At 43.1% G+C, this 27,652-nt stretch overlaps 1 protein-coding gene across 1 annotated transcript; it reads left to right on the plus strand.

Moving 5' to 3' along the window:
* Nucleotides 1–237: 237 nt before the first annotated feature.
* On the plus strand, nt 238–27,226 carry LOC138645949 (cytochrome P450 2W1-like). The gene is made up of 9 exons (XM_069735427.1): nt 238–442; nt 3,910–4,072; nt 4,712–4,861; nt 5,187–5,344; nt 6,484–6,657; nt 7,043–7,190; nt 7,301–7,485; nt 24,133–24,274; nt 24,776–27,226. The coding sequence occupies exons 1-9, from the start codon at nt 263–265 to the stop codon at nt 24,961–24,963; spliced, it is 1,488 nt and encodes a 495-aa protein (XP_069591528.1). The 5' UTR covers nt 238–262; the 3' UTR covers nt 24,964–27,226.
* The last annotated feature ends 426 nt before the right edge of the window (nt 27,227–27,652 follow it).

A 27,652-nucleotide genomic window follows, 5' to 3' on the forward strand; every position in this document is an offset into this window, starting at 1 on the left:
AGCACTGTATTATTTGACCCTTGGTATTGGTATTGGCAATTATAAGCTGAGTATACATGTTGAGAAATATTGTTCATTTATCAAGTGTCTGAAACTTTTCCAACCAATTGATTCTCCTGGCTTTATCTCTTCATTAGAATTACACATCAGGTCCAGAAGTGCTGTTTGCTCGGGGAGGAGTTCAGCTACAGATGGACAATATTTAAGTCTGGGTAACTTTCCTAAATGCCTAAGAACGACTTCTACAACCAGTAGATGCACCATGGCGTCGGGAGCAGTAACGCTTTTCCTTCTTTCCACCGTCGTCATGATGGTTGTGAAGATCCTACTGAGCTTTACAAAAAGAAAGATGTATAATTTCCCACCGGGACCGACCCCGCTCCCCATCATTGGTAACCTGCACATGCTGAATATCAGAAGACAAGACATCACTTTTATGGAGGTAAGGTAAAACAATCATTTTAGTTTTGACCATTAAGCTCAAAATCAGCCCTAATTCTGTCCCAATTCATGGAAACTTTATGGACAGTGGACAATAAATTGCAGCAGAAGGTCTGCGTCGGTCTCTAGCTCCTCCCTCTCCATAGAATCTTATAAGTGCCAACTGTCATCTTCTTTTTTTTCGTAATGTGAAAATGTGTCTTCACTGAATACAGATTTTACCTATAAATTGAATGAAAGATCCACCCAATCGGAGAAAGAAGCAGATTTTTCTTTGTAGATACATTACAAAGTTGCCGATCCAGCCATAAGGTTACCTTCAGAGCAGAACTCTCAAGCGCACACTCCCCGCCTGGGAAACCAACCACTTTGAGGTGGCCGAAAACCTTGGCAAAGAGTATTAAGCTATAGAATTAAAATTCCCTCCATTCTTGAGAAGATTTTTATTAAAAACTAAGTTTTAAAAATTCCATGTTTTTACAAGCACTTTGCAATTTTACCCATTAATAAGCATGAAACAATCCCTGTACGGACTTATGTAGGTACTCATAGGCAATATTTTACAATCCATTCATTCCTTATGGTTATTTAATGAAATCCAGGTAAAAACAAAATTACAATGAAGCTTATTTTTTTTATATAACTGTCCAACTAACAAAAGAGATATTGTTGGGTTAGTTTTTAGATGTTAAAGGGGGAACCTGGAACATTGGAAAATGACATCTTATCTTTAGCTTAAGCCATCAATGGTTGTTCGGTAGCGGTCTAACCGTTAGGAACAATTAAAAAATGTTTAATTCAGTTATATTGAATTTATAGAAAAAAAAAGGGGGGTTGAGTTCCAGCTCCTTGAAATAAATCTTTTATTGATGCCTTTAAAAACATATTGTACAAGGTGTACATCCTCCCTCCAGTATGTGCCGATGGACAGCAGAGACACGGCGACGCGTTTCGATCAAACGTTCTTTGTCAAAGCCATACTGTGATCTGACTGATCACCTTTGTTATAAGAAACATTATCCAATCAGATCCCATCAACTAGTCACATGACCTTTAGACAGGTCCTACAATAAAATCAATGCACACATATAGACAATGCATAAAAATTCATTTCATGATTAACAATAATGCAGCATTACTTCGTTGCGCTTATTCAATCCTGTGGGAAATCGGTTATTTAAATGAAAAATCCAAAATGCTTCTCTCGTAAGGAGACGTCGCCTGATGTCTCCACCCCGCGGTGATGCATTAACATGTTCTATCCCCTGGACCTGGAGGTGCGTAGTACCCATTTTTGGAGGATGTGGTGTGGTATGGCAGATACATAGACGACACCCTCATTATATAGGGGGGCTGTGTGTCTGCCATACAACACTTCATTAATTATCTCAATTCCAATGAATACAATATTAGATTTACATATAAGCATTATTTGACCAGTGTTTCTTTTTTGGATTTGGAACTTATGGGACAGGTGGGTAAAAATATAATAACCAAGACATATCATAAACCACTAATAGGTAACACCATCTTGCATGCTCAAAGCAGTCATTGTAAACACACTATCAAATCTGTCCCAGTAGGTGAGCTTACAAGAATTAAATGAAAATGTAGTCTAGAAACAAACTTAATGGGCGAATTTGGACGAGTAACCAATAAATTAAAAGATAGAAAATATCCTCAATGGACAATAAATCGGGCTAGGGGAATTGTGGACAGAAAAAATAGAAAAGAACTAGTAATGTCTAATACGAAAAATAATAGTAACTCAGAAATGGAAAAAAAAACATATATATGTTTTCAGTATAGCCCACAATTTGTCAAAATCAGAAGTATTATACATAAAAACCTGCCCATTTTATATGAGGATCAACAACTCTGTAACATATTGGATGCAGGGATAAATGTAGTCTCAAGAAGAGCACCAACAATTGGAAACAAAATAGCCCCTAGCATGTTTTCCACTGAAGGGAACAAATGTACAAGAACCTGGTTAAATTATTTGGGTTTTTTTAAGTGTGGAACAAATAATTGTATGACTTGTCAACATGCTGGTGTCTCAAAAAGTTTTTACAATGCGGATGGAACAGTAAAATTTGACATAAAACAATATATTAATTGTAATTCCACCAATATTGTATATAAAATTGACTGCAAAAAATGTAATCTATCATATGTGGGATATACGGCCAGAAAGCTAAAAACACGAATAAGAGAACACTTATATGATATAAAAAATAATCACAATACAAATAGAAATATATCAGCAGCAGCGAAGCACTTTATTATGCACCATGCCCGTAGTACTACGCACCTCCAGGTCCAGGGGATAGAACATGTTAATGCATCACTGCGGGGTGGAGACATCAGGCAACGTCTCCTTACGAGAGAAGCATTTTGGATTTTTCATTTAAATACCTGATTCCCCACAGGATTGATTAAGCGCAACGAAGTAATGCTGCATTATTGTTAATCATGAAATGAATTTTTATGCATTGTCTATATGTGTGCATTGATTTTATTGTAGGACCTGTCTAAAGGTCATCTGACTAGTAGATGAGATCTGATTAGATAATGTTTCTTATAACAAAGGTGATCAGTCAGATCACAGTATGGCTTTGACAAAGATCGTTTGATCGAAACGCGTCGCCGTGTCTCTGCTGTCCATCGGCACATACTGGAGGGAGGATGTACACCTTGTACAATATGTTTTTAAAGGCATCAATAAAAGATTTATTTTAAGGAGCTGGAACTCAACCCCCTTTTTTTTTCTATGGAATACTACGCTTGTCGGCAGCGGAGTTCCGAGCACCTGTGGTGAAGACTAGTGAGCTGGCTTATGTTTCATTTTTTATATTGAATTTATATTAGATTTTCCTGCAAATAATTTTTCAATTTTTCTTTGAAAGAAAGCCTAGCTAGGATTAGTGTATGATACGACACTTTATTTTTAGAAGTTTTACAAAAAATTTAGTGGGAGTTCTTTTTGGAGCAATAAGGTGGCCATTGCCACACGTGATGGCATATAGTGCTCTGAAGCAGATGGTGACAGCTGGGGCAAAACCTTCATGGTTTTGGATTAATAGTGGATGCCAGGTCCATAAAGGTTCTAGGAACCCGCTGTTTTTTTATCTGTATATAGATATGTTTGTTAATTAGTTAAAAAGATATTTCCCTAAAGGTCATTTGTATTTTGTCTGCTGACAATTTTATCCAGCCTCGAGTCTTGAGTATTCTTTTAGGGGGACAGGGGTGCACAGGGATAACTTTGTTGGCCAACTAGAAGTTAAAGGGGGAATATTGGAGTTGTACGGTTCGGGGGCATCCATACTGGAAGCTAGAATGCCAAGTACTATGAAGTCTTGACCGATTGAGGCTTTCGAGTAAAATGTCCATGTCTGCAGTGGAACAACAGATTGTATTTGGTTGTGATTAGATGGGTTTCAATAATATATTATTCTTTTACAGCTTGCAAAGAAATATGGTTCGTTCTTCACCTTCCATTTGGGCCCTGTAAAAGCGGTGGTTCTGGTTGGGTACGAAGCCAATAAAGCGGCTCTTGTCACAGCCAGTTATGATTTTGGAAATCGTGGTTCATTGCCTATTGCTGATGACTTTCAGATGAATCATGGTAAGCCTGTGAAGTTATTTTTGCCTAGAATTACTTGAGTTTGGAGTTTATAAGTACAATCTCCAGCATTAGCAAACATGGCTGCGGAGGCTTTGTGCTACGATTGTGCTCCTTGCAGTCTAGTCCTCTGCATAATAAAGTCAGATTGGTCCCACATCCGAGAACCGGTGATGGGAACAAGGTGCACGTACCATAAAGGCAACACATAGTGCCCATATTTTCTTCCATAGTAAAGTATAGTGCTACTAAGAACATTGAGAGGATGAGAATCTAGTAGGCATGTGACTCTAAGTATGAAAATCGCATTTTAGTGATTATGTGATACAGAAGAATCCTGACAGTATGCACATTGCACACTGTCACAATTTGTCAAGTGATACAGCAGAATCCTAACATTATGCATTTTGCGCACTGTCACAATTTGGCAAATAAACTGACTGCAGAAATTTCTCTCGAGTTGGAAAATCCCTTTATTGAAAATAATCCACTAATAAAATACAAGGCTTCCTCTGTCCAAGGGTCACAGATTAGTTATAAGGATTGACCTTTAGGCCAGGTATCCAAGAAGTTGAAGAGGAAATTAGGTATCTGGCAAAAGATGTGACTCAACTGCATATGTTATCATTTCTTCTCTTCTAGGAGTGGTCTTCTCCAATGGAGAAATATGGAAAATAACTCGAAGATTTATGCTTTCCATATTAAGAGATCTTGGGATGGGGAAGAAACCCATTGAAGGCAGAATTATCGATGAGCTACAGTTTCTAAGTACAGAAATTCAGTCTTATAATGGTGAGTGGCATCAGTTTTACACAGGACACTGTTGAGACCCTTCTCCTGCATACACACTTTACATGGGGGTCCCATGTTCTTCAGTGGTGATCTACCAATCCTTGAGTTTTGTTGGCATGTGCTGACCATAAATGACTAGAAGCATTGACCCTAAATCACTGTGGTTATAATTAACTCATTGCCCACAGTCAGGAATTTACTGGGACAATTACATGGTCTAAGCAGTGCTTTTGCTAAGCCATATATTTGGGGTTTTTTTCTGTGCATTTTGAGAATGTATTTTATATGTCTGTGCGGTAATGTTATTTCACATGGTATATTCCAGGTAAACCTTTTGATAAGAAAATACTTTATCTTGCTGCCCCTAACATAACTTTTGGGATGTTATTTGGGAGACGATTTGACTATGATCACCCAACATTTCAGAAGATGATTACCATCATGGATGAGATTGTTATCAACACTGGCACTCCGCCAGCAAAGGTAATGTACATCAATATTACCGAAAATAGTGATTAGTAAATAAATTATACACCAGGTAAAGATAGAACTGAGGTCATGAAGTGGGGTAACACCATAGAAAGAGGTGTGAGATATGGATATATAGATGCAAATATGTAGTATACACAGCCAGAGGATGGACTTATTCTGAAGGCTAAGCACATAGGGTTCTCGTATAATTAGATCAATATTCATACTACTGAATGGAAGCACTGACTAGGATGGGGGTGGTGTGGAGCGCAGGAGTGATTGGGAGGAATTTGGCGCTTATACTAAACTTAAAGCATACATTTTCTGGGGTGGTGACTCTTTGTGGGTTGGTTCAGTTGCACAAGCCAATGACGTAAAAGGGTTGTCCCATAAACAAAGCACATTTTAATCAATAGATCTTAGAATCAAGATGGATTTCTTTACAAAAATGTTCCCGTACTAAGATAATGTTATAAATGTGCTGTGTAATGGCTGTATCTGACCATACAGGAACATGGTTGGCACTGACCATAATTCTTGACCAGGAAGTGAAGATTAAGTGGATTAAACAGATGACATAGTTGAGGCTTTAGGAGAGGTAAAACATTTCCCTGCCTGCTTTATCCCAGGAGAGAGGGTTTCTGCCACGACTCCAGCTTTCAGACTTCATAATTAATAAAGTTCATGACATGAGCTTAAAGGCTTCTACTTCACTGACTTGATTTATGATGATTTCAGAGAGCTTGACACACAACAGAAAGACTCACTCCTGTGATAAGACAGGCAGGGAAATGTTTTACCTCACAGAAAGCAGCAGCTGCAAGCTACTGCTGTGTCGTTTACATAAACAATTATTCTTCCTTGTGATATGTGCCAGTGGTTGGCATGGTCAGGCAGACCCATTACACAGTAGATAGCAGTTGCACATTTATAATATTATCTCAGCACAGGAACATTTATTAACACATGACAATGTGGAGATTATTATCATTCCAAGATCTGTTGATTAAAATGTGTTTTGTTCGTGAGCCAACCTTTTAAGTCCCTCCAACCCTTTATTACAGAACTGTATCTGCAATTTAGCCTTATGCTCTACAGTATTCATAGAGTTATGATATTTAGCCATATCATTGGATATTTTCCTATTCTAGATATACAATGTCTTCCCGAAGCTGAAATTTTTCTTCAAAGAACCTCGACTTGTTAGGAACCGGGTTGATCAATTAAATGAAATTTTGAAGGATCTCTTTAACGAATCGAAAGAAGTTAAAGGTGAAGATTCTTTCAGGACATTTGCCGAAGCATTTGTGCAGAAGGATGAAAGGGTAAAGAGCTTTAAAGATAACCCGTCACCATAAAATTGCAGTCCAATTTAATGGCATCTTGGCATAAAGCGAGATGAGCTGAAACGTTTATTATATAGTTTTGTGGAAAAAGAGTGAATATGTAATAACTTGTATTTTATTAATTTAAATATCTGCTCTTTTTGGGTTTAGGAGTCAGATGGGTGAGGTCACGTAAAGTAAACCTTTCCTGTATGAGCATGTATGCCGAGATTACTGTTAATGTTAACCAATAATAAGGAAAGCTCACCTGATTCCTAAGCCAAGAAGAAGCAGAAGAAAAAATGTCCTTTATCTCCGACCCCTGTAGATGTAGGTCATGGTGTAATAGTGTAATATCACTATTTTATGTCTTTGCGTCTTTTAGGAAATTGTAGAAGATGAAAAAGAGAAACTCTTCACAGAAAGGAATTTCTTGGCAACCGCATTTGATTTTATGCTTGGTGGGACAGAGACCACGTCCACTACGATACAGTGGGCTATTCTGCTCATGATGAAATATCCTCAGATACAGAGTAAGTGGTAGTACAGGATGACCCACTAAAGATTTGGTCACGTCATGCCACAGGATCGAGTGCAGGTTAAGCCAACAGATGAAAAGAATATCACATTTTATGTTTTCCAGGAAAAGCTCAGTATGAAATTGAAAATGTGATTGGGTTTGAGCGTCCACCTAGATGGGATGACCAGAAAGTCCTTCCATACTGCTTGGCCTTAATTCATGAAGTTCAGCGATTTGCTAGCATTTTCCAGTATTTGCCACATTCTACCTCCACCGATGTTCATTTCCGAGACTATTTTATACCAAAGGTAATGCTTTTCCTGGCAATAAATACTGTGTTACAAAACCTAATGTAAGCGTTTTCCAAATTGTTTCACTATTCAAGGAACCCGGATTATAACTGTAGTTGATCTCTAAACCTTTATTTATGGTGGTATTATTACTGTATATTTAGTGCTGTACTGTACACTTCAGATCTATAACAGTCAATGCCAGCATGGGGCACTGTATGTTACTTGCCACTGTTATGAGGGGCACTGTGTGTCTGCCACTGGTATGAGGGGCACTGTATGTCTGCCACTGGTATGAGATGTAGAGTGTGTCTACCAATGGTATGAGGGTAAATGTACGTCTGCCGTAATATAAAGGACATTGTATGTCTGCTATGGTTATGGGAAAAACTGTACGTCTGCCACTGGTATGAGGAGTACAGTGTGTTTGCCACTAGTATAAAGGAAACTGTATGTCTGCACTGGTATGAGGAACCCTGTATGTCTGCCACTGTTATGAGGAGTAATGGTGTTTGCCACTGGCATGAGGGGCACTGTACGTCTGTCGCTGTTATGAGGAGTACTGTATGTTGCCACTGGTATGAGGGACACTGTATGTCTGCCACTGGTATGAAATGTAGAGTGTGTCTACCAGTGGTATGAGGGTAAATGTACGTCTGCCGTAATGTGAAATACATTGTATATCTGCTATGGTTATGGGAAAAACTGTACATCTGCCACTGGTATGAGGAGTACAGTGTGTTTGCCACTGGTATAAAGGAAACTGTATGTCTGCCATGGTATGAGGGACACTGTATGTCTGCCACTGTTATGAGGAGTAAAGATGTTTGCCACTGGCATGAGGGGCACTGTACGTCTTCCACTGTTATGAGGGGTACTGTATGTTGCCACTGGTATGAGGGACACTGTATGTTCACCACTGTTATGAGGGGAACTGTATGTTGCCACTGGTATGAGGGGCACTGTATGTCTGCCACTGTTATGAGGGGCACTTTATGTTTTCACTGGTATGAGGTGCACTGTATGCCTGCCACTGGTATGATGGGCACTGTATGTCTGCCATAATATGAAAGACATTGTATGTCTGCCATGGTTATGAGGAAAATTGTACATCTGCCACTGGTACGAGGAGTACAGTGTGTCTGCCACTGATATAATGGAAACTGTATATTGGCCCTGGTATGAGAAGTACAGTGGACTGGAATGAGTGGTACTGTATGTCTATCACTGTTATGAGGGAAACTGCATGTCTGCCACTGTTATGAGGAGTACAGTGTGTTTGGCACTGGCATGATGGGTAATGTGCATCTTTCACTGTTATGAGGGGCACTGTATGTTGCCACTGTTATGAGGTGCACTGTATGTCTGCCACTGTTATGAGGGGCACTGTATGTTGTCACTGTTATGAGGTGCACTGTATGCCTGCCACTGGTATGATGTGCACTGTATGTCTGCCACTGGTATGAAAAGTACAGTGTGTTTGCCACTGGTAAGAGTGGCGATGTACAGTATGTCTACTACTGGTATGAGAGACACTGTATGTTTGCCACTGGTATTAGGAGTACAATGTGTCTGCAGAGCTTATGAGGATGGTTTAATAGTTAGCACTAGGGTTGAGCGAAACGGGTCGAACATTTTCAAAAGTCGCCGACTTTTGGCGAAGTCGAGTTTCATGAAACCCGATCCGACCCCTGTGCGTGGTCGGCCATGCGGTACGCGACTTTCACGCCAAAGTCGCGTTTCAATGACGCGAAAAGCGCCATTTCTCAGCCAATGAAGGTAAACGCAGAGTGTGGGCAGCGTGATGACATAGGTCCTGGTCCCCACCATCTTAGAGAAGGGCATTGCAGTGATTGGCTTGCTGTCTGCGGCGTCACAGGGGCTATAAAGGGGAGTTCCCGCCGACCGCCATCTTACTGCTGCTGATCTGAGCTTAGGGAGAGGTTGCTGCCGCTTCGTCAGAAGCAGGGATAGCGTTAGGCAGGGTCCATTAACCACAAAACCGCTTGTGCTGTAGCGATTTCCACTGCCCAACACCACCTTCGGTGTGCAGGGACAGTGGAAGCTCCTTCTTTTTTTTTTTTCCCTCAGCGCTGTAGCTCATTGGGCTGCCCTAGAAGGCTCCCTGATAGCTGCATTGCTGTGTGTACGCCGCTGTGCAAAGCAACTGCTTTTTTCAAAGCACAAATCCTCTTGTTCCTTCCTTTCTGCACAGCTATCTTGTTTGTTTGTCCACACTTTTTATTTAATTTGTGCATCAGTCCACTCCTTATTGCTGCCTGCCATACCTGGCTGAGATTACTGCAGGGAGATAGTAATTGAAGGACAGTTCCTTTTTTTTTTTTTTTTTTTTTTGTGGGAGATTAAGATTGACATTTCTGCTAGAGTGCCATCTCTGTCTGTGTCATCTCTCACTCAGTGGGCCATAGAAAGCCTATTTATTTTTTTGCTTGATTTGGGTTCCAAAATCTACCAGAAAAAATCACAACATCAATCAGTGGGAGAAAAATATTGGCCTCAGGGCTTGTGTGCCACTCCTTACTCCTGTGTGTGCCATCTCTCACTCAGTGGGCCATAGAAAGCCTATTAATTTTTTTGCTTGATTTGGGTTCTAAATTCTACCTGAAAAAATCAATAAATCAATCAGTGGGAGATTAATATTGGCCTTTGGGCTTGTGTGCCAGTCCTAAGCGTGCCATCTCTCTCTCTCTCAGATAGTGGGCCATAGAAAGCCTATTTTTTTATTATTTTATTGGGTTTATAAATTTTCCCTGGAAAAAAAAAAAAAGTGGGAGATTAATATTGGCCTCTGGGCTTGTGTGCCAGTCCTGAGCGTGCCATCTCTCTCACAAATAGTGGGCCATAGAAAGCCTATTTATTTTTTTGGTTGATTTGGGTTCATAATTCTACCTGAAAAAATCAATCAATCAATCAGTGGGAGATTAATATTGGCCTTTGGGCTTGTGTGCCAGTCCTAAGCGTGCCATCTCTCTCTCTCAGATAGTGGGCCATAGAAAGCCTATTTATTATTATTTTTTTTATTGGGTTTATAAATTTTCCCTGGAAAAAAAAAAAAGTGGGAGATTAATATTGGCCTCTGGGCTTGTGTGCCAGTCCTGAGCGTGCCATCTCTCTCACAAATAGTGGGCCATAGAAAGCCTATTTATTTTTTGGGTTGATTTGGGTTCCTAATTCTACCTGAAAAAATCAATCAATCAATCAGTGGGAGAAAAATATTGGCCTCAGGGCTTGTGTGCCACTCCTTACTCCTGTGTGTGCCATCTCTCACTCAGTGGGCCATAGAAAGCCTATTAATCTTTTTGCTTGATTTGGGTTCCAAAATCTTCCTGAAAAAAATCACTAAATCAATCAGTGGGAGATTAATATTGGCCTCTGGGCTTGTGTGCCACTCCTGACTCCTGTGTGCGTCATCTGTCACTCAGTGGGCCCTAGAAAGCCTATTTTTTGTTTTATTTGTTTTCTAAATTCTCCCTGAAACAATCATTTTATTTTCTTTGGTTTCTAAATTATTCCTGAAAAAAATCATTTTTTTGGTATTTTTTTTTCTCTCAAGTCTCCCTGAAAAAAAAAAAAAAAATCTGTGGGAGATTCATATTGCCCCTTCTGCTTGTGTGCCAGTCTTGACTCCTGGGTGTGCCATCTCTCTCTCTCTCCCCAATTGTGGGCCATAGAAAGCCTATTAATTTTTTTGCTTGATTTGGGTTCCAAAATCTACCTGAAAAAAATCACTAAATCAATCAGTGGGAGATTAATATTGGCCTCTGGGCTTGTGTGCCACTCCTGACTCCTGTGTGCGTCATCTGTCACTCAGTGGGCCCTAGAAAGCCTATTTTTTGTTTTATTTGTTTTCTAAATTCTCCCTGAAACAATCATTTTATTTTCTTTGGTTTCTAAATTATTCCTGAAAAAAAATCTTTTTTTTTGTATTTTTTTTTCTCTCAAGTCTCCCTGAAAAAAAAAAAAAAAAAATCTGTGGGAGATTCATATTGCCCCTTCTGCTTGTGTGCCAGTCTTGACTCCTGGGTGTGCCATCTCTCTCTCTCTCCCCAATTGTGGGCCATAGAAAGCCTATTAATTTTTTTGCTTGATTTGTGTTCCAAAATCTACCGAAAAAAATCACTAAATCAATCAGTGGGAGATTAATATTGGCCTCTGGGCTTGTGTGCCACTCCTGACTCCTGTGTGCGTCATCTGTCACTCAGTGGGCCCTAGAAAGCCTATTTTTTGTTTTATTTGTTTTCTAAATTCTCCCTGAAACAATCATTTTATTTTCTTTGGTTTCTAAATTATTCCTGAAAAAAATCATTTTTTTGGTATTTTTTTTTCTCTCAAGTCTCCCTGAAAAAAAAAAAAAAAAAAAATCTGTGGGAGATTCATATTGCCCCTTCTGCTTGTGTGCCAGTCTTGACTCCTGGGTGTGCCATCTCTCTCTCTCTCCCCAATTGTGGGCCATAGAAAGCCTATTAATTTTTTTGCTTGATTTGGGTTCCAAAATCTACCTGAAAAAAATCACTAAATCAATCAGTGGGAGATTAATATTGGCCTCTGGGCTTGTGTGCCACTCCTGACTCCTGTGTGCGTCATCTGTCACTCAGTGGGCCCTAGAAAGCCTATTTTTTGTTTTATTTGTTTTCTAAATTCTCCCTGAAACAATCATTTTATTTTCTTTGGTTTCTAAATTATTCCTGAAAAAAATCATTTTTTTGGTATTTTTTTTCTCTCAAGTCTCCCTGAAAAAAAAAAAAAAAAATCTGTGGGAGATTCATATTGCCCCTTCTGCTTGTGTGCCAGTCTTGACTCCTGGGTGTGCCATCTCTCTCTCTCTCCCCAATTGTGGGCCATAGAAAGCCTATTAATTTTTTTGCTTGATTTGGGTTCCAAAATCTACCTGAAAAAAATCACTAAATCAATCAGTGGGAGATTAATATTGGCCTCTGGGCTTGTGTGCCACTCCTGACTCCTGTGTGCGTCATCTGTCACTCAGTGGGCCCTAGAAAGCCTATTTTTTGTATTATTTGTTTTCTAAATTCTCCCTGAAACAATCATTTTATTTTCTTTGGTTTCTAAATTATTCCTGAAAAAAATCATTTTTTTGGTATTTTTTTTTCTCTCAAGTCTCCCTGAAAAAAAAAATAAAAAATCTGTGGGAGATTCATATTGCCCCTTCTGCTTGTGTGCCAGTCTTGACTCCTGGGTGTGCCATCTCTCTCTCTCTCCCCAATTGTGGGCCATAGAAAGCCTATTAATTTTTTTGCTTGATTTGGGTTCCAAAATCTACCAAAAAAAATCACTAAATCAATCAGTGGGAGATTAATATTGGCCTCTGGGCTTGTGTGCCACTCCTGACTCCTGTGTGCGTCATCTGTCACTCAGTGGGCCCTAGAAAGCCTATTTTTTGTTTTATTTGTTTTCTAAATTCTCCCTGAAACAATCATTTTATTTTCTTTGGTTTCTAAATTATTCCTGAAAAAAATCATTTTTTTGGTATTTTTTTTTCTCTCAAGTCTCCCTGAAAAAAAAAAAAAAAAAAAAAATCTGTGGGAGATTCATATTGCCCCTTCTGCTTGTGTGCCAGTCTTGACTCCTGGGTGTGCCATCTCTCTCTCTCTCCCCAATTGTGGGCCATAGAAAGCCTATTAATTTTTTTGCTTGATTTGGGTTCCAAAATCTACCTGAAAAAAATCACTAAATCAATCAGTGGGAGATTAATATTGGCCTCTGGGCTTGTGTGCCACTCCTGACTCCTGTGTGCGTCATCTGTCACTCAGTGGGCCCTAGAAAGCCTATTTTTTGTTTTATTTGTTTTCTAAATTCTCCCTGAAACAATCATTTTATTTTCTTTGGTTTCTAAATTATTCCTGAAAAAAATCATTTTTTTGGTATTTTTTTTTCTCTCAAGTCTACCTGAAAAAAAAAAAAAAAAAAAATCTGTGGGAGATTCATATTGCCCCTTCTGCTTGTGTGCCAGTCTTGACTCCTGGGTGTGCCATCTCTCTCTCTCTCCCCAATTGTGGGCCATAGAAAGCCTATTAATTTTTTTGCTTGATTTGGGTTCCAAAATCTACCAAAAAAAATAACTAAATCAATCGGTGGGAGATTAATATTGGCCTCTGGGCTTGTGTGCCACTCCTGACTCCTGTGTGCGTCCTCTCTCACTCAGTGGGCCCTACAAAGCCTTTTTTTTTTTTTTTTTTTCCTAAATTCTCCCTGAAACAATCATTTCATTTTATTTGTTTTATAAATTCTTCTGTAAAAAATAATTTTTTTTTAATTTTTTTTTTTTCTGAAGTCTCCCTTTTAAAAAAAACAAACACAAATCAGTGGGAGATAAATATTTACATTTGCGCTTCAGTGACAGTCCTGCGTGTGTGCCATCTCATTTGTTGCCAACAACAACAGAGTGTGTAACATTGTGGCTGATTTTCGTTGTGGTCTCACCCACCTGTAAAGGGGTAGCTAAATCATACTGAAGTTATAGCTCACCGTGTAAGTTGTGTGACAGCAACAAATACCGTTCGTTTGTTAACGTTTTTAAAACAATGAGGAAGTCTGGTGGAAGAGGTCGTGGCCGGGGGCGTTCATTGTCAGCTGGTAATGAGGGTAGTGGTAGTGGTGGAGCATCAGCTGGTCGTGGGAAAAAAAATATTGCACCTAAGTCTGGAGCTGTGGAGCCAGGTTCGTCGTCTGGCTACACAAGGCCTCGAACGCTCCCTTTTCTGGGAGTAGGAAAACCGCTTTTAAAGCCGGAGCAGCAAGAGCAAGTTTTGGCTTATCTTGCTGACTCAGCCTCTAGCTCTTTTGCCTCCTCTCGTGAAACTGGTAAATGTCAAAGCAGCGCGTCGTTAGTGGATGTTCACGGTCAGGGACAAGTCGCTTCCTTGTCCTCTTCAGCAAAAACAACAACAGAGAAGAATGCAGCAGGCGACACAACGGGTTACTCCATGGAGCTCTTTACACATACCGTCCCTGGCTTAGAAAGTGAAGCAGTTAACAGTCCATGCCCATTACAAGTTGAATCTGACATGGAGTGCACTGATGCACAGCCACAGCCAGACTACTATCCTGGTCCTTTGACTCAGACCACAACATTGCCATCGCAGGGTGCTGATCAAGAATCAGACCCTGATGAGACTATGTTGCCCCATCACGAACGCTATACCACTGACCGCCACGGTGACACAGACGAAGTTGCACACGAGCTACAAGAAGAGGTAATAGATGACCCAGTTCTTGACCCCGATTGGCAGCCATTAGGGGAACAGGGTGCAGGCAGCAGCAGTTTTGAAGCGGAGGAGGAGGGGCCGCAGCAGGCATCAACATCGCAACAGGTTCCATCTGCCGGGCCCGTATCTTGCCCAAAACGCGTGGCAAAGCTAAAACCTGTTGGAGGACAGCGTGGCCATCCGGTTAAAGCTCAGTCTGCAATGCCTGAAAAGGTATCCGATGCTAGAAAGAGTGCAGTCTGGCATTTTTTTAAACAACATCCAATTGATCAGCGCAAAGTCATCTGTCAAAAATGTTCAACTACCTTAAGCAGAGGACAGAATCTGAAAAGTCTCAATACAAGTTGCATGCATAGACATTTAACCACCATGCATTTGCAAGCCTGGACTAACTACCAAACGTCCCTTAAGGTTGTAGCACCCTCGGCCAATGAAGCTAGTCAGCAACGCAACATCCCTTCCGGCAGTGTAGGGCCACCATTTTCCGCACCACCTGCAGTATCTGTGCAGGTTTCTTTGCCAGGCCAAAGCCGTCAGGGTCAGGGAATCACCAGTTTCGTAGTAGGAAACACTGCATCTAGGGCACCGGTGGCAACAATACCATCTCCCACCGTCTCTCAGTCTGCCATGTCCACCGGCACCCCCGCTAGTTCCACGATCTCCAGCTCTCCAGTCCAGCTCACCCTACATGAGACTATGGTTAGAAAAAGGAAGTACTTAGCCTCGCATCCGCGTACACAGGGTTTGAACGCACACATAGCTAGACTAATCTCGTTAGAGATGATGCCCTACCGGTTAGTTGAAAGCGAAGCTTTCAAAGCCCTGATGGACTACGCTGTACCACGCTACGAGCTACCCAGTCGACACTTTTTTTCCAGAAAAGCCATCCCAGCCCTCCACCAGCATGTTAAAGAGCGCATCGTCCATGCACTCAGGCAATCTGTGAGCACAAAGGTGCACCTGACAACAGATGCATGGACCAGTAGGCATGGCCAGGGACGTTACGTGTCCATCACGGCACACTGGTTAAATGTGGTGGATGCAGGGTCCACAGGGGACAGCAAGTTTGGGACAGTTCTGCCTAGCCCACGGTCTAGGAAACAATTGGCTGTAGCCGTTTGCACCCCCTCCTCCTCCTCTTCGTCCTCCTGCAGAAGCGAGAGCTCGTCCACAGACCGCAGTCGCACAACCACTCCATCCGCAGCTGCCACTGTTGCACACCAGGTCTCCCATTATGGGGCAGCTACTGGCAAACGTCAGCAGGCTGTATTGGCTATGAAGTGTTTGGGCGACAACAGACACACCGCGGAAGTTCTGTCCGAGTTCTTGCAGAAAGAAACGCAGTCGTGGCTGGGCACTGTAGATCTTGAGGCAGGCAAGGTAGTGAGTGATAACGGAAGGAATTTCATGGCTGCCATCTCCCTTTCCCAACTGAAACACATTCCTTGCCTGGCTCACACCTTAAACCTGGTGGTGCAGTGCTTCCTGAAAAGTTATCCGGGGTTATCCGACCTGCTCCTCAAAGTGCGTGGACTTTGCTCACATATCCGCCGTTCGCCCGTACACTCCAGCCGTATGCAGACCTATCAGCGTTCTTTGAACCTTCCCCAGCATCGCCTAATCATAGACGTTGCAACAAGGTGGAACTCAACACTGCACATGCTTCAGAGACTGTGTGAACAGAGGCGGGCTGTTATGTTTTTGTGGGAGGATACACATACACGGGCAGGCAGTAGGATGGCAGACATGGAGTTGTCAGGTGTGCAGTGGTCGAAGATTCAAGACATGTGTCAAGTCCTTCAGTGTTTTGAGGAATGCACACGGCTGGTTAGTGCAGACAACGCCATAATAAGCATGAGCATCCCCCTAATGCGTCTGCTGATGCAAAGTTTGACACACATAAAGGATCAGGCGTCTGCAGCTGAGGAAGAGGAAAGCCTTGATGACAGTCAGCCATTGTCTGGCCAGGGCAGTGTACAGGACGAGGTAGCGGGCGAAGAGGAGGAGGAGGACGAGGAGGATGATGGGGATGATTATATTTTTAATGAGGAAGCTTTTCCGGGGCCACTGGAAATTGGTGGCGCGGCAAGGCCGGGTTCTGGTTTTTTGAGGGACACAAGTGACGTGGATTTGCCTGAAACTGCCCCTCAACCAAGCACAACCGCAGATTTGAGAACTGGAACTTTGGCCCACATGGCGGATTATGCCTTACGTATCCTCAAAAGGGACACACGCATAACTAAAATGATGAATGATGACGATTACTGGTTGGCCTGCCTCCTTGATCCTCGCTATAAAGGCAAATTGCAAAATATAATGCCACATGAGAACTTGGAACTAATATTAGCAACCAAACAATCAACTCTTGTTGACCGTTTGCTTCTGGCATTCCCTGCACACAGCGCCCGTGATCTTTCTCACACGAGCTGCAGGGGCCAGCAGACCAGAGGAGTTAGAGGGGCAGAAATCAGAAGTGGCGTTGGCCAGAGGGGTTTTCTGACCAGGTTGTGGAGTGATTTTGCTATGACCGCAGACAGGACAGGTACTGCAGCATCAATTCAAAGTGACAGGAGACAACATTTGTCCAGTATGGTTACAAACTATTTTTCATCCCTTATCGATGTTCTCCCTCAACCGTCATTCCCATTTGATTACTGGGCATCAAAATTAGACACCTGGCCAGAATTGGCAGAATATGCATTGCAGGAGCTTGCTTGCCCGGCAGCTAGTGTCCTATCAGAAAGAGTATTCAGTGCTGCAGGTTCAATACTAACAGAAAAAAGGACTCGTCTGGCTACCCAAAATGTAGATGATCTAACCTTCATTAAAATGAACAACAACTGGATTTCGAAATCTTTTGCCCCACCTTGCCCGGCTGACACCTAGCTTTCCTATGAAAAGGTCTTGCCTGTGGACTATTCTGAATGCCTTTTCCAATCTCGTAATTTTCAGCACCTGATTGTCCAGCATACGACATGTTTACACCTCACTAAATGGCCAAACTCCCCACACGGGGCCGTGGTATCGACACTTGGCGACAGCACCCGTGAGAGTGCAGTTTGTCTGAAGAGGTGGGTGAGCCCGCTTTTGGTCGACGGCACTGCCACTGGGTCCCTCCTAGTACAATAAAGTGTCTCTGGCGGTGGTGGTGCGCACCCAACGTCAGACACACCGTTGTAATATGAGGGGCCCTGGGCCTGTACCGCCGGCCACAAGACAGTTTCCCCCCACCCCAGCTCAAACAGTGCTCTACCACTTGCAAAATTATCTCACAGCTCCACCAATGTTTAGTCTATGCGCTGACATCCTTCAATGCCTGCCACTGACAATACCATTGTATTGACATTTTTGTTATGTTAGGCCTTCGATGCCTGTCTGTGGTCACTCCTTCCACTAGGCCTCCACTGACCACACCACTGCTGTCCGTGTACCCCTGGAACCAATTTAAAATTGCCTACAGCCATGTGTTATTATTTTAGGCCTTTGATGCCTGTCTGCGGTCCATTCTTTCAACTACTACTACACTGACCAGGTCACTGCTGCCCGTGTACCCCTGGAACCAATTTAAAATTGCCTACAGCCATGTGTTATTATTTTAGGCCTTCGATGCCTGTCTGCGGTCACTCCTTCCACTAGGCCTCCACTGACCACACCACTGCTGCCCGTGTACCCCTGGAACCAATTTAAAATTGCCTACAGCCAGCCCTATTTTTTTATTTTAGGCCTTCGATGCCTGTCTGCAGTCCATTCTTTCAACTACTACTACACTGACCAGGTCACTGCTGCCCGTGTACCCCTGGAACCAATTTAAAATTGCCTACAGCCATGTGTTATTATTTTAGGCCTTCGATGCCTGTCTGCGGTCACTCCTTCCACTAGGCCTCCACTGACCACACCACTGCTGCCCGTGTACCCCTGGAACCAATTTAAAATTGCCTACAGCCATGTGTTATTATTTTAGGCCTTCGATGCCTGTCTGCGGTCACTCCTTCCACTAGGCCTCCACTGACCACACCACTGCTGCCCGTGTACCCCTGGAACCAATTTAAAATTGCCTACAGCCAGCCCAATTTTTTTATTTTAGGCCTTCGATGCCTGTCTGCAGTCCATTCTTTCAACTACTACTACACTGACCAGGTCACTGCTGCCCGTGTACCCCTGGAACCAATTTAAAATTGCCTACAGCCATGTGTTATTATTTTAGGCCTTCGATGCCTGTCTGCGGTCACTCCTTCCACTAGGCCTCCACTGACCACACCACTGCTGCCCGTGTACCCCTGGAACCAATTTAAAATTGCCTACAGCCATGTGTTATTATTTTAGGCCTTCGATGCCTGTCTGCGGTCACTCCTTCCACTAGGCCTCCACTGACCACACCACTCCTGTCCGTGTACCCCTGGAACCAATTTAAAATTGCCTACAGCCATGTGTTATTATTTTAGGCCTTCGATGCCTGTCTGCGGTCACTCCTTCCACTAGGCCTCCACTGACCACACCACTGCTGTCCGTGTACCCCTGGAACCAATTTAAAATTGCCTACAGCCATGTGTTATTATTTTAGGCCTTCGATGCCTGTCTGCGGTCCATTCTTTCAACTACTACTACACTGACCAGGTCACTGCTGCCCGTGTACCCCTGGAACCAATTTAAAATTGCCTACAGCCATGTGTTATTATTTTAGGCCTTCGATGCCTGTCTGCGGTCACTCCTTCCACTAGGCCTCCACTGACCACACCACTGCTGCCCGTGTACCCCTGGAACCAATTTAAAATTGCCTACAGCCAGCCCAATTTTTTTATTTTAGGCCTTCGATGCCTGTCTGCGGTCCATTCTTTCAACTACTACTACACTGACCAGGGCACTGCTGCCCGTGTACCCCTGGAACCAACATCAGAAAATATAAAAATAAGTATTTTGCTTACAAAAAAGAAAATACTGGAGAGATATCAAATGCAGACATTTTAACATTAAAAAAAAACACACAACTAAAATCTGGTACAGTACTAAAAATGGCCACCAGCTACAATTACTTTCTCCTGCAAGTAGTTAACTGAAAGGTTTTTTAAATTGAAAACACACATATGGCATCCACCGAGTGTTTTCCTGTCGCGTCTTCTTTATATTATTGCCGAGAAGATGCAAAACAATGAAAATAATAAAATCATTAATTACCAAAATAATAGAGAAAGTCAACACCACATTGCAAATAAACATTCATTCCAAATAAAGAAGCAGGGCGCGTCCGAGGGTGAGTATATACCTAATAAGAATATAATCACCCTCGGACGCGCAATGCTTATTTCCAACAGCCTTCCTTCCTAAGAATCAGCCCTTCCGTGGTGTAGAGAGACGTTGTGTTACACTCCAAGGTGTTCCCCAGGTTGCCTTTCCTGAGCTTCGATCTTCCGGCTCTCGTTTAGTAGTTGTTGGAAACTACGCTGCATTAGGCCTTCAAATTGGGTATGGGGTGTAGAGAGATGGTGTGTTCCACTCCAAGGTGTTCCCCAGGTTGCCTTTCCTGAGCTTCGATCTTCCGGCTCTCGTTTAGTAGTTGTTGGAAACTACGCTGCATTAGGCCTTCAAATTGGGTATGGGGTGTAGAGAGATGGTGTGTTCCACTCCAAGGTGTTCCCCAGGTTGCCTTTCCTGAGCTTCGATCTTCCGGCTCTCGTTTAGTAGTTCTTGGAAACTACACTGCATTAGGCCTTCAAATTGGGTATGGGGTGTAGAGAGAGGGTGTGTTACACTCCAAGGTGTTCCCCAGGTTGCCTTTCCTGAGCTTCGATCTTCATGCTCTCGATTAGTAGTTGTCGGAAACTACGCTGCATTAGGCCTACAAATTGGGTATGGGGTGTAGAGAGAGGGTTTGTTACACTCCAAGGTGTTCCCCAGGTTGCCTTTCCTGAGCTTCGATCTTCCGGCTCTCGTTTAGTAGTTGTTGGAAACTACGCTGCATTAGGCCTTCAAATTGGGTATGGGGTGTAGCGAGAGGGTGTGTTACACTCCAAGGTGTTCCCCAGGTTGCCTTTCCTGAGCTTCGATCTTCCGGCTCTCGTTTAGTAGTTCTTGGAAACTACACTGCATTAGGCCTACAAATTGGGTATGGGGTGGAGAGAGAGGGTTTGTTACACTCCAAGGTGTTCCCCAGGTTGCCTTTCCTGAGCTTCGATCTTCATGCTCTCGTTTAGTAGTTGTCGGAAACTACGCTGCATTAGGCCTACAAATTGGGTATGGGGTGTAGAGAGAGGGTTTGTTACACTCCAAGGTGTTCCCCAGGTTGCCTTTCCTGAGCTTCGATCTTCCGGCTCTCGTTTAGTAGTTGTTGGAAACTACGCTGCATTAGGCCTTCAAATTGGGTATGGGGTGTAGCGAGAGGGTGTGTTCCACTCCAAGGTGTTCCCCAGGTTGCCTTTCCTGAGCTTCGATCTTCCGGCTCTCGTTTAGTAGTTCTTGGAAACTACACTGCATTAGGCCTTCAAATTGGGTATGGGGTGTAGAGAGAGGGTGTGTTACACTCCAAGGTGTTCCCCAGGTTGCCTTTCCTGAGCTTCGATCTTCCGGCTCTCGTTTAGTAGTTCTTGGAAACTACACTGCATTAGGCCTACAAATTGGGTATGGGGTGGAGAGAGATGGTGTGTTACACTCCAAGGTGTTCCCCAGGTTTCCTTGCCATTGCTTCGGTCTTCCGACTCTCGTTTAGTAGTTGTAGAAAAGTACACTGCATTAGGCCTACAAAATGGGTATGGGGTGGAGAGAGAGGGTGTGTTACACTCCAAGGTGTTCCCCAGGTTGCCTTTCCTGAGCTTCGATCTTCCGGCTCTCGTTTAGTAGTTGTTGGAAACTACGCTGCATTAGGCCTTCAAATTGGGTATGGGGTGTAGAGAGAGGGTGTGTTACACTCCAAGGTGTTCCCCAGGTTGCCTTTCCTGAGCTTCGATCTTCCGGCTCTCGTTTAGTAGTTGTTGGAAACTACGCTGCATTAGGCCTTCAAATTGGGTATGGGGTGTAGAGAGATGGTGTGTTCCACTCCAAGGTGTTCCCCAGGTTGCCTTTCCTGAGCTTCGATCTTCCGGCTCTCGTTTAGTAGTTCTTGGAAACTACACTGCATTAGGCCTTCAAATTGGGTATGGGGTGTAGAGAGAGGGTGTGTTACACTCCAAGGTGTTCCCCAGGTTGCCTTTCCTGAGCTTCGATCTTCATGCTCTCGTTTAGTAGTTGTCGGAAACTACGCTGCATTAGGCCTACAAATTGGGTATGGGGTGTAGAGAGAGGGTTTGTTACACTCCAAGGTGTTCCCCAGGTTGCCTTTCCTGAGCTTCGATCTTCCAGCTCTCGTTTAGTAGTTGTTGGAAACTACGCTGCATTAGGCCTTCAAATTGGGTATGGGGTGTAGCGAGAGGGTGTGTTACACTCCAAGGTGTTCCCCAGGTTGCCTTTCCTGAGCTTCGATCTTCCGGCTCTCGTTTAGTAGTTCTTGGAAACTACACTGCATTAGGCCTTCAAATTGGGTATGGGGTGTAGCGAGAGGGTGTGTTACACTCCAAGGTGTTCCCCAGGTTGCCTTTCCTGAGCTTCGATCTTCCGGCTCTCGTTTAGTAGTTCTTGGAATTTACACTGCATTAGGCCTACAAATTGGGTATGGGGTGGAGAGAGATGGTGTGTTACACTCCAAGGTGTTCCCCAGGTTTCCTTGCCATTGCTTCGGTCTTCCGACTCTCGTTTAGTAGTTGTAGAAAAGTACACTGCATTAGGCCTACAAAATGGGTATGGGGTGGAGAGAGATGGTGTGTTACACTCCAAGGTGTTCCCCAGGTTGCCTTTCCTGAGCTTCTATCTTCAGGCTCTCATTAAATTGTGGTTAAATGGAACAACTGCATTTGGCGTACTAGTTGGTTTGGGGCCTACTATCGGTGTCTGCCACTCCTTGCTGTTCTCCTGGTTTCCGGTCCTGAAATTCCATTTTCAGGCGCTCGTTAAGTAGTTGTTAATGTTAGACTGCATTTGGCCTACTAGTTGGGTTGGGGCCTACTATCGGTGTCTGCCACTCCTTGCTGTTCTCCTCCACTGAACAAAGCTGTGCCGCCTGTTTACTACGGTTGCCAATTTTGAACTGCATTTCGATTACTTACTGATTTGGCCCTACTCTCTGTGTCAGCCTCTCATTCCAGTTGTCCTCCGCTGCAATGCCCCCTGGTTATTCCTGTGTTACCAATTTTGAACTGCATTTAGCCCACTTTATTCTTTGGGCCTATATCTGTGTTTCCACTTCATCGTGCCCATTGCCCAGCCAGTGATAGATGAGTCTGCTGGTACATTGACCCATAACGCAACATTCCCCGTGCATGCTACACAACAACATTGTGACCCTGCTGAAAGTCAGGTTGCTCTTCCCGCATACCATACCACCTTACACGGGGACAAAGAGGAAGGTGCAGATGAAAGTGCAGGTTCCTTCATCAGGTGGGGGGAGGAATACTAGTTGGCGACGTCACTGGCACAGGGCCTCTCATAGTACGCAAAAGTGTTGCTGCCGGTGGGAGGCGCCCCCGCCGTGCAAACACACCGCTGTACTTTGAGGGGCCCTGTGCCAGTGCCAATGCCAACAAGTGGGCCCCCCCTGCTTGCTCAGGATCACAGCACTTGCAAAGTTGAAATACTTACCTCTCCCTGCTCCACTGCCGTGACGTGGTCCAGATTTCCTGGGCCCACTAATTACTTGAACCAGCCCTACCCCACACAACTTTAGCCAAATGACCCCCAATTTCAAATGCCTTCCAATTATTATAAGGTAAATTACGCTTGACAAGCTTCATTAAGAAGAATGGATGGTTTTGACATTAAAATGGGCACTCTAGGTGTTTTCCTGGCCCCCACTCACTGCCGACTATGCTGCCCCATTGACTTGCATTGGGTTTCGTGTTTCGGTCGATCCCGACTTTACGTCATAATCGGCCGATTTCACTCGACCCGACTTTTGAGATAGTCGGGTTTCGCGAAACCCGGCTCGACTCTAAAAAGGTCAAGGTCGCTCAACTCTAGTTAGCACTGTTCCTTTGGGGTCCTGGGTTCAAATCCCACCAAGAACAACATCTGCAAAGACACTACGTGGGTTTTCTTCCACACTTCAAAAACATACCGATAGGGAATGTAGATTGATAGCCCCAATGTAGACAGTGATGCTAATGTGTGTACAGCTCTGTGGAAATTAATGGTGCTATATAAGTGAGTAAAACAAATCTAAAACATTTTTCAAGAGGAGTTCAAATTTCCATGGTGCCCATGAAAAATAGAAGAAAGACATTTATGGCCACCTATATTAAATACAGTTAGCATAGAGGGAATAGATGGAATCCCATTAGCGATTATTATATTTAGAAGAAGTGTAAAGTACTTGTAATACATCTGTCATTCTATATATTAGGGAACCACAGTGATTCCACTCTGGGCTTCTGTTCACCTTGATGAAACCCAATGGGAGACACCCAGACAGTTCAACCCTAATCATTTCTTGGATGCTGATGGAAAGTTTTTGAAGAAAGATGCATTTTATCCTTTCTCCAAAGGTGAGTAGATCACAATAACTTACTACTGTTGCTACTAAAGTTTTGCTAAATAATTTCCAAATATACCTTTATAAGAGTCAGAAAACTTTTTTTCTGATGAAAGCTCCAATTCCCTGACGAAACGTTGGCATTGTTCATGCCGGTCTTATTGAGGGGGCATGCTGGAGTCTGAAGAAATCTTAATGAAACTGGCACATCTGAAAAGTGCAATATATCTTACTCGGAGTAAAATTTCAGGCCTAATGTGCCCCACTGCTTGTTATGAATTAGACAAAACGTGATGTCACAGTCCCATTCTGCCCTAGCTCCATCAATTTTGGTAGAGCCGGGCAAAACTGGCGTGAGAACTCCAAAAGTCAGAACATTTTTAGACCTATCAAAGTTTTCTAGATCTCATTTTTGGCAAAAAAAAAGTAGTGTGCAGAAAGCTCCTTTTGTTGAGGATCCTGTTCTGTTGTGGTTTACAAACCCCATAAACTGACTATTTTTCTGTTTCCACAGGGCGCAGAGTGTGTGCTGGAGAAAGCCTCGCCAGAATGGAGTTATTTATTTTCATCACTGGATTGCTGCAGAAGTTCACATTCACACCTCCTCCAGGAATGAGTACGAATGACTTGGACCTCACTCCAGAAGTGGTCTTCACCATGAGAACCAAGAGTTATAAACTTTGTGCAACTCCCAGGCATTAGACATTTCCAAAATGTGTACTTGGTAGTTGGGTCTTTGGGATGCCCGTTCGATCCGGTAGTAGTCATGAAGGTCATACGGACCTCTATGCTCCACCGCTGGACACTTACTAAACTGACGCTTGTCTTGTAAGAGTTTTACTGTGTCCTAGTGATGATATTTTTTCGAGGGGTGCTATATATAATACATTGGACCATTCACAAGATAATTTGCTCATGTTACAATATGACCCATAATTTGGAATCAGTTTCTTACACTATTTATTTATTGATGTAGTATGTGAATTTTTATGAGTCACGCCATTTTCCATAATATAAAATAGTTTTCAATATTAGGCTGAAATATAGTGTGCAAGTGTATGCCATGTGGCATCTATTGGATTCATCGTCCCGAATGGAGGTGGGTACATGCTTCGTTTTTCTTTTCATCTATTGGAGTACCGGACCAGAGCCGGGCACTAATACCTTATACGAGACCGACCATGTTGGTCTTATCTAAGGAAGGGTATAGTTTCCGGATGTGGTGTATAAAGAGCCACCTTTATCTCTTGATCATAAATGAACAAAGTGAACGGTCGCTTAGCTTATGCCCACAATGCTGTCTGTTCAGTTGGAGGCTCCGTCAAGGTTTCTATTACTTTTAACGGCAAGAATACTATTTTTACCATCAAATTTATAGAAATCTCTACAGAATACGACAATAAAGTTCGTTCCCCACTGTCTGGATCCATCCAAGACCGATTTAGTAAGAACAGACACTTAAAGGGGGCCTATGACAAGGTCAGAAATGGGCAGTTTTTGCTCTTATTTTATTCCCACTTCCATTGTTTTTCTTTTTTATGGATCCAGAGATAAGGACCTTTTTTATGCAGTGCTAATTTTTATGTTCTTTACAAAGAGATGTGTTTGATAGGGTATGTATGCAGAGTAGCCAAAAGACACACCCCTGAGAATCCTGTGGACCACACCACCGAGAATCCTGTGGACCACGCCCCTGAGAATCCTGCGTGCCACGCGCCTGTGAATCCTGTGTGCCACGCCCCTGAGTATCCTGTGTGCCATGCCCCTGAGTATCCTGTGTGCCACGCCCCTGAGTATCCTGTGTGCCATGCCCCTGAGCATCCTGTGTGCCACGCCCCTGAGTATCCTGTGTGCCATGCCCCTGAGAATCCTGTGTGTCACACCCCTGAGAATCATGTGTACCACGCCCCTGAGAATCATGTGTGCCATGCCCCTGAGTATCCTGTGTGCCACGCGCCTGTGAATCCTGCGCGCCACGCCCATGAGTATCCTGTGTGCCACGCCCCTGAGTATCCTGTGTCACGCCCCTGTGTATCCTGTGTGCCACACCCCTGAGAATCATGTGTGCCACGCCCCTGAGAATCATGTGTACCACGCCCCTGAGAATAATGTGTGCCACGCCCCTGAGTATCCCGTGTGCCACGCACCTGTGAATCCTGCGTGCCACGCCCATGAGTATCCTGTATGCCACGCCCCTGAAAATCCTGTAGGCTACGCCCCTGAGAATCCTGTGTGTCACGCCCCTGAGAATCCTGTTGCCACACCCCTTGTAAAGATCAGAAAAATTTGTCCTAAATAAAAGGTGGATATCTCTGGAACTCTATGGAGGATTAAAAAAATAAGCAAATAAATACTCAGGTGAGCAACGAGATAAAATTGAAGCAATAACTGGACATTTTTTACCTGTTGACGTGTCTTTTTTAAGGTGCATTTTAAAAGGCGATTGTTTAGCGTCCTGTTTATAGAGGCCTAAGAGCACAGAATGATTGTTATTTCAATTGTTCTGTGCACATAGAATATTATTGTCATTGGCAACACATAACCTGTTTACACGGGATGATGTGTAGTCAGTGTAAAATGATTTTAATTCTGGCATGAATGTTCCGTTTGCTTGAATTTTTATATTGAGCCCATAATTAGCAACTGAGCATTCTAACGAACATTTGTTCCCAATTATGAGCTGATCTAAATTGGTTTTTATGGGGGAAACATTCTGATAAGCATACAGCAGTCTGGCTGTTGATGACAAATTGCACAACTGCACTGGATAATTCCAAGTATGGATACAATCTATTTCTAAAACATAGAACGTAAAACCTTTTTTTTATTTCTTATAGTAATTGTAAATTATGTTTTTAGATGAATATTTATAGCTGTGTATAGACTATGTAGATAACATATATTAGAGTTATGCATGTGATATATACCGTTGCCCTTACTGGTTCAATAAAAACATTATGCTGAAGTTACTAGTATTTGTGTTTCTTATTTCCGTATACTTTTTTTAATTTAAATTAACCATCGGATTCCCGGCTCAGTACCGTTTTACAATTGATCAGCAGCAAATCTGCATCAAAATCTGGAAACAAATTTCAATGTATGACATGTAGCTTTTATACAGATTACACTCTCTACCCATGGCCGATTTTGACTGCAGATTTTAACAGAAATTTCCGTCACTTAACGGGTATGTGCACATTTAGCATTTTTGTTGCATTTTTTCTGCAAAGTTTTGTCACAAAACCTGAAGGATTTCCTATTACCTGAAAATGAATGATATTCCTGAAGTGTCATGCACACAGGGCCGGCTTAAGGTTTTTGCGGGCCCTGGCGAAAGAGTCTCAGTGGGCCACTTTAACACAGATCACGATTCATGATGAATTGATAAGAA

The sequence above is a fragment of the Ranitomeya imitator genome, chromosome 7 (assembly GCF_032444005.1).
Source record: "Ranitomeya imitator isolate aRanImi1 chromosome 7, aRanImi1.pri, whole genome shotgun sequence".
In the NCBI taxonomy this organism is placed as follows: Eukaryota; Metazoa; Chordata; class Amphibia; order Anura; family Dendrobatidae; genus Ranitomeya; species Ranitomeya imitator.

Bases quoted from the DNA above. Each gene is read 5' to 3' on its own strand.
- LOC138645949 (XM_069735427.1), top strand. From the start codon at position 263: ATGGCGTCGGGAGCAGTAACGCTTTTCCTTCTTTCCACCGTCGTCATG. The intron at 5,345-6,483 runs GTAATGTACATC...TTCCTATTCTAG, and splicing joins CTGGCACTCCGCCAGCAAAG to ATATACAATGTCTTCCCGAA. The intron at 6,658-7,042 runs GTAAAGAGCTTT...TGCGTCTTTTAG, and splicing joins TTGTGCAGAAGGATGAAAGG to GAAATTGTAGAAGATGAAAA.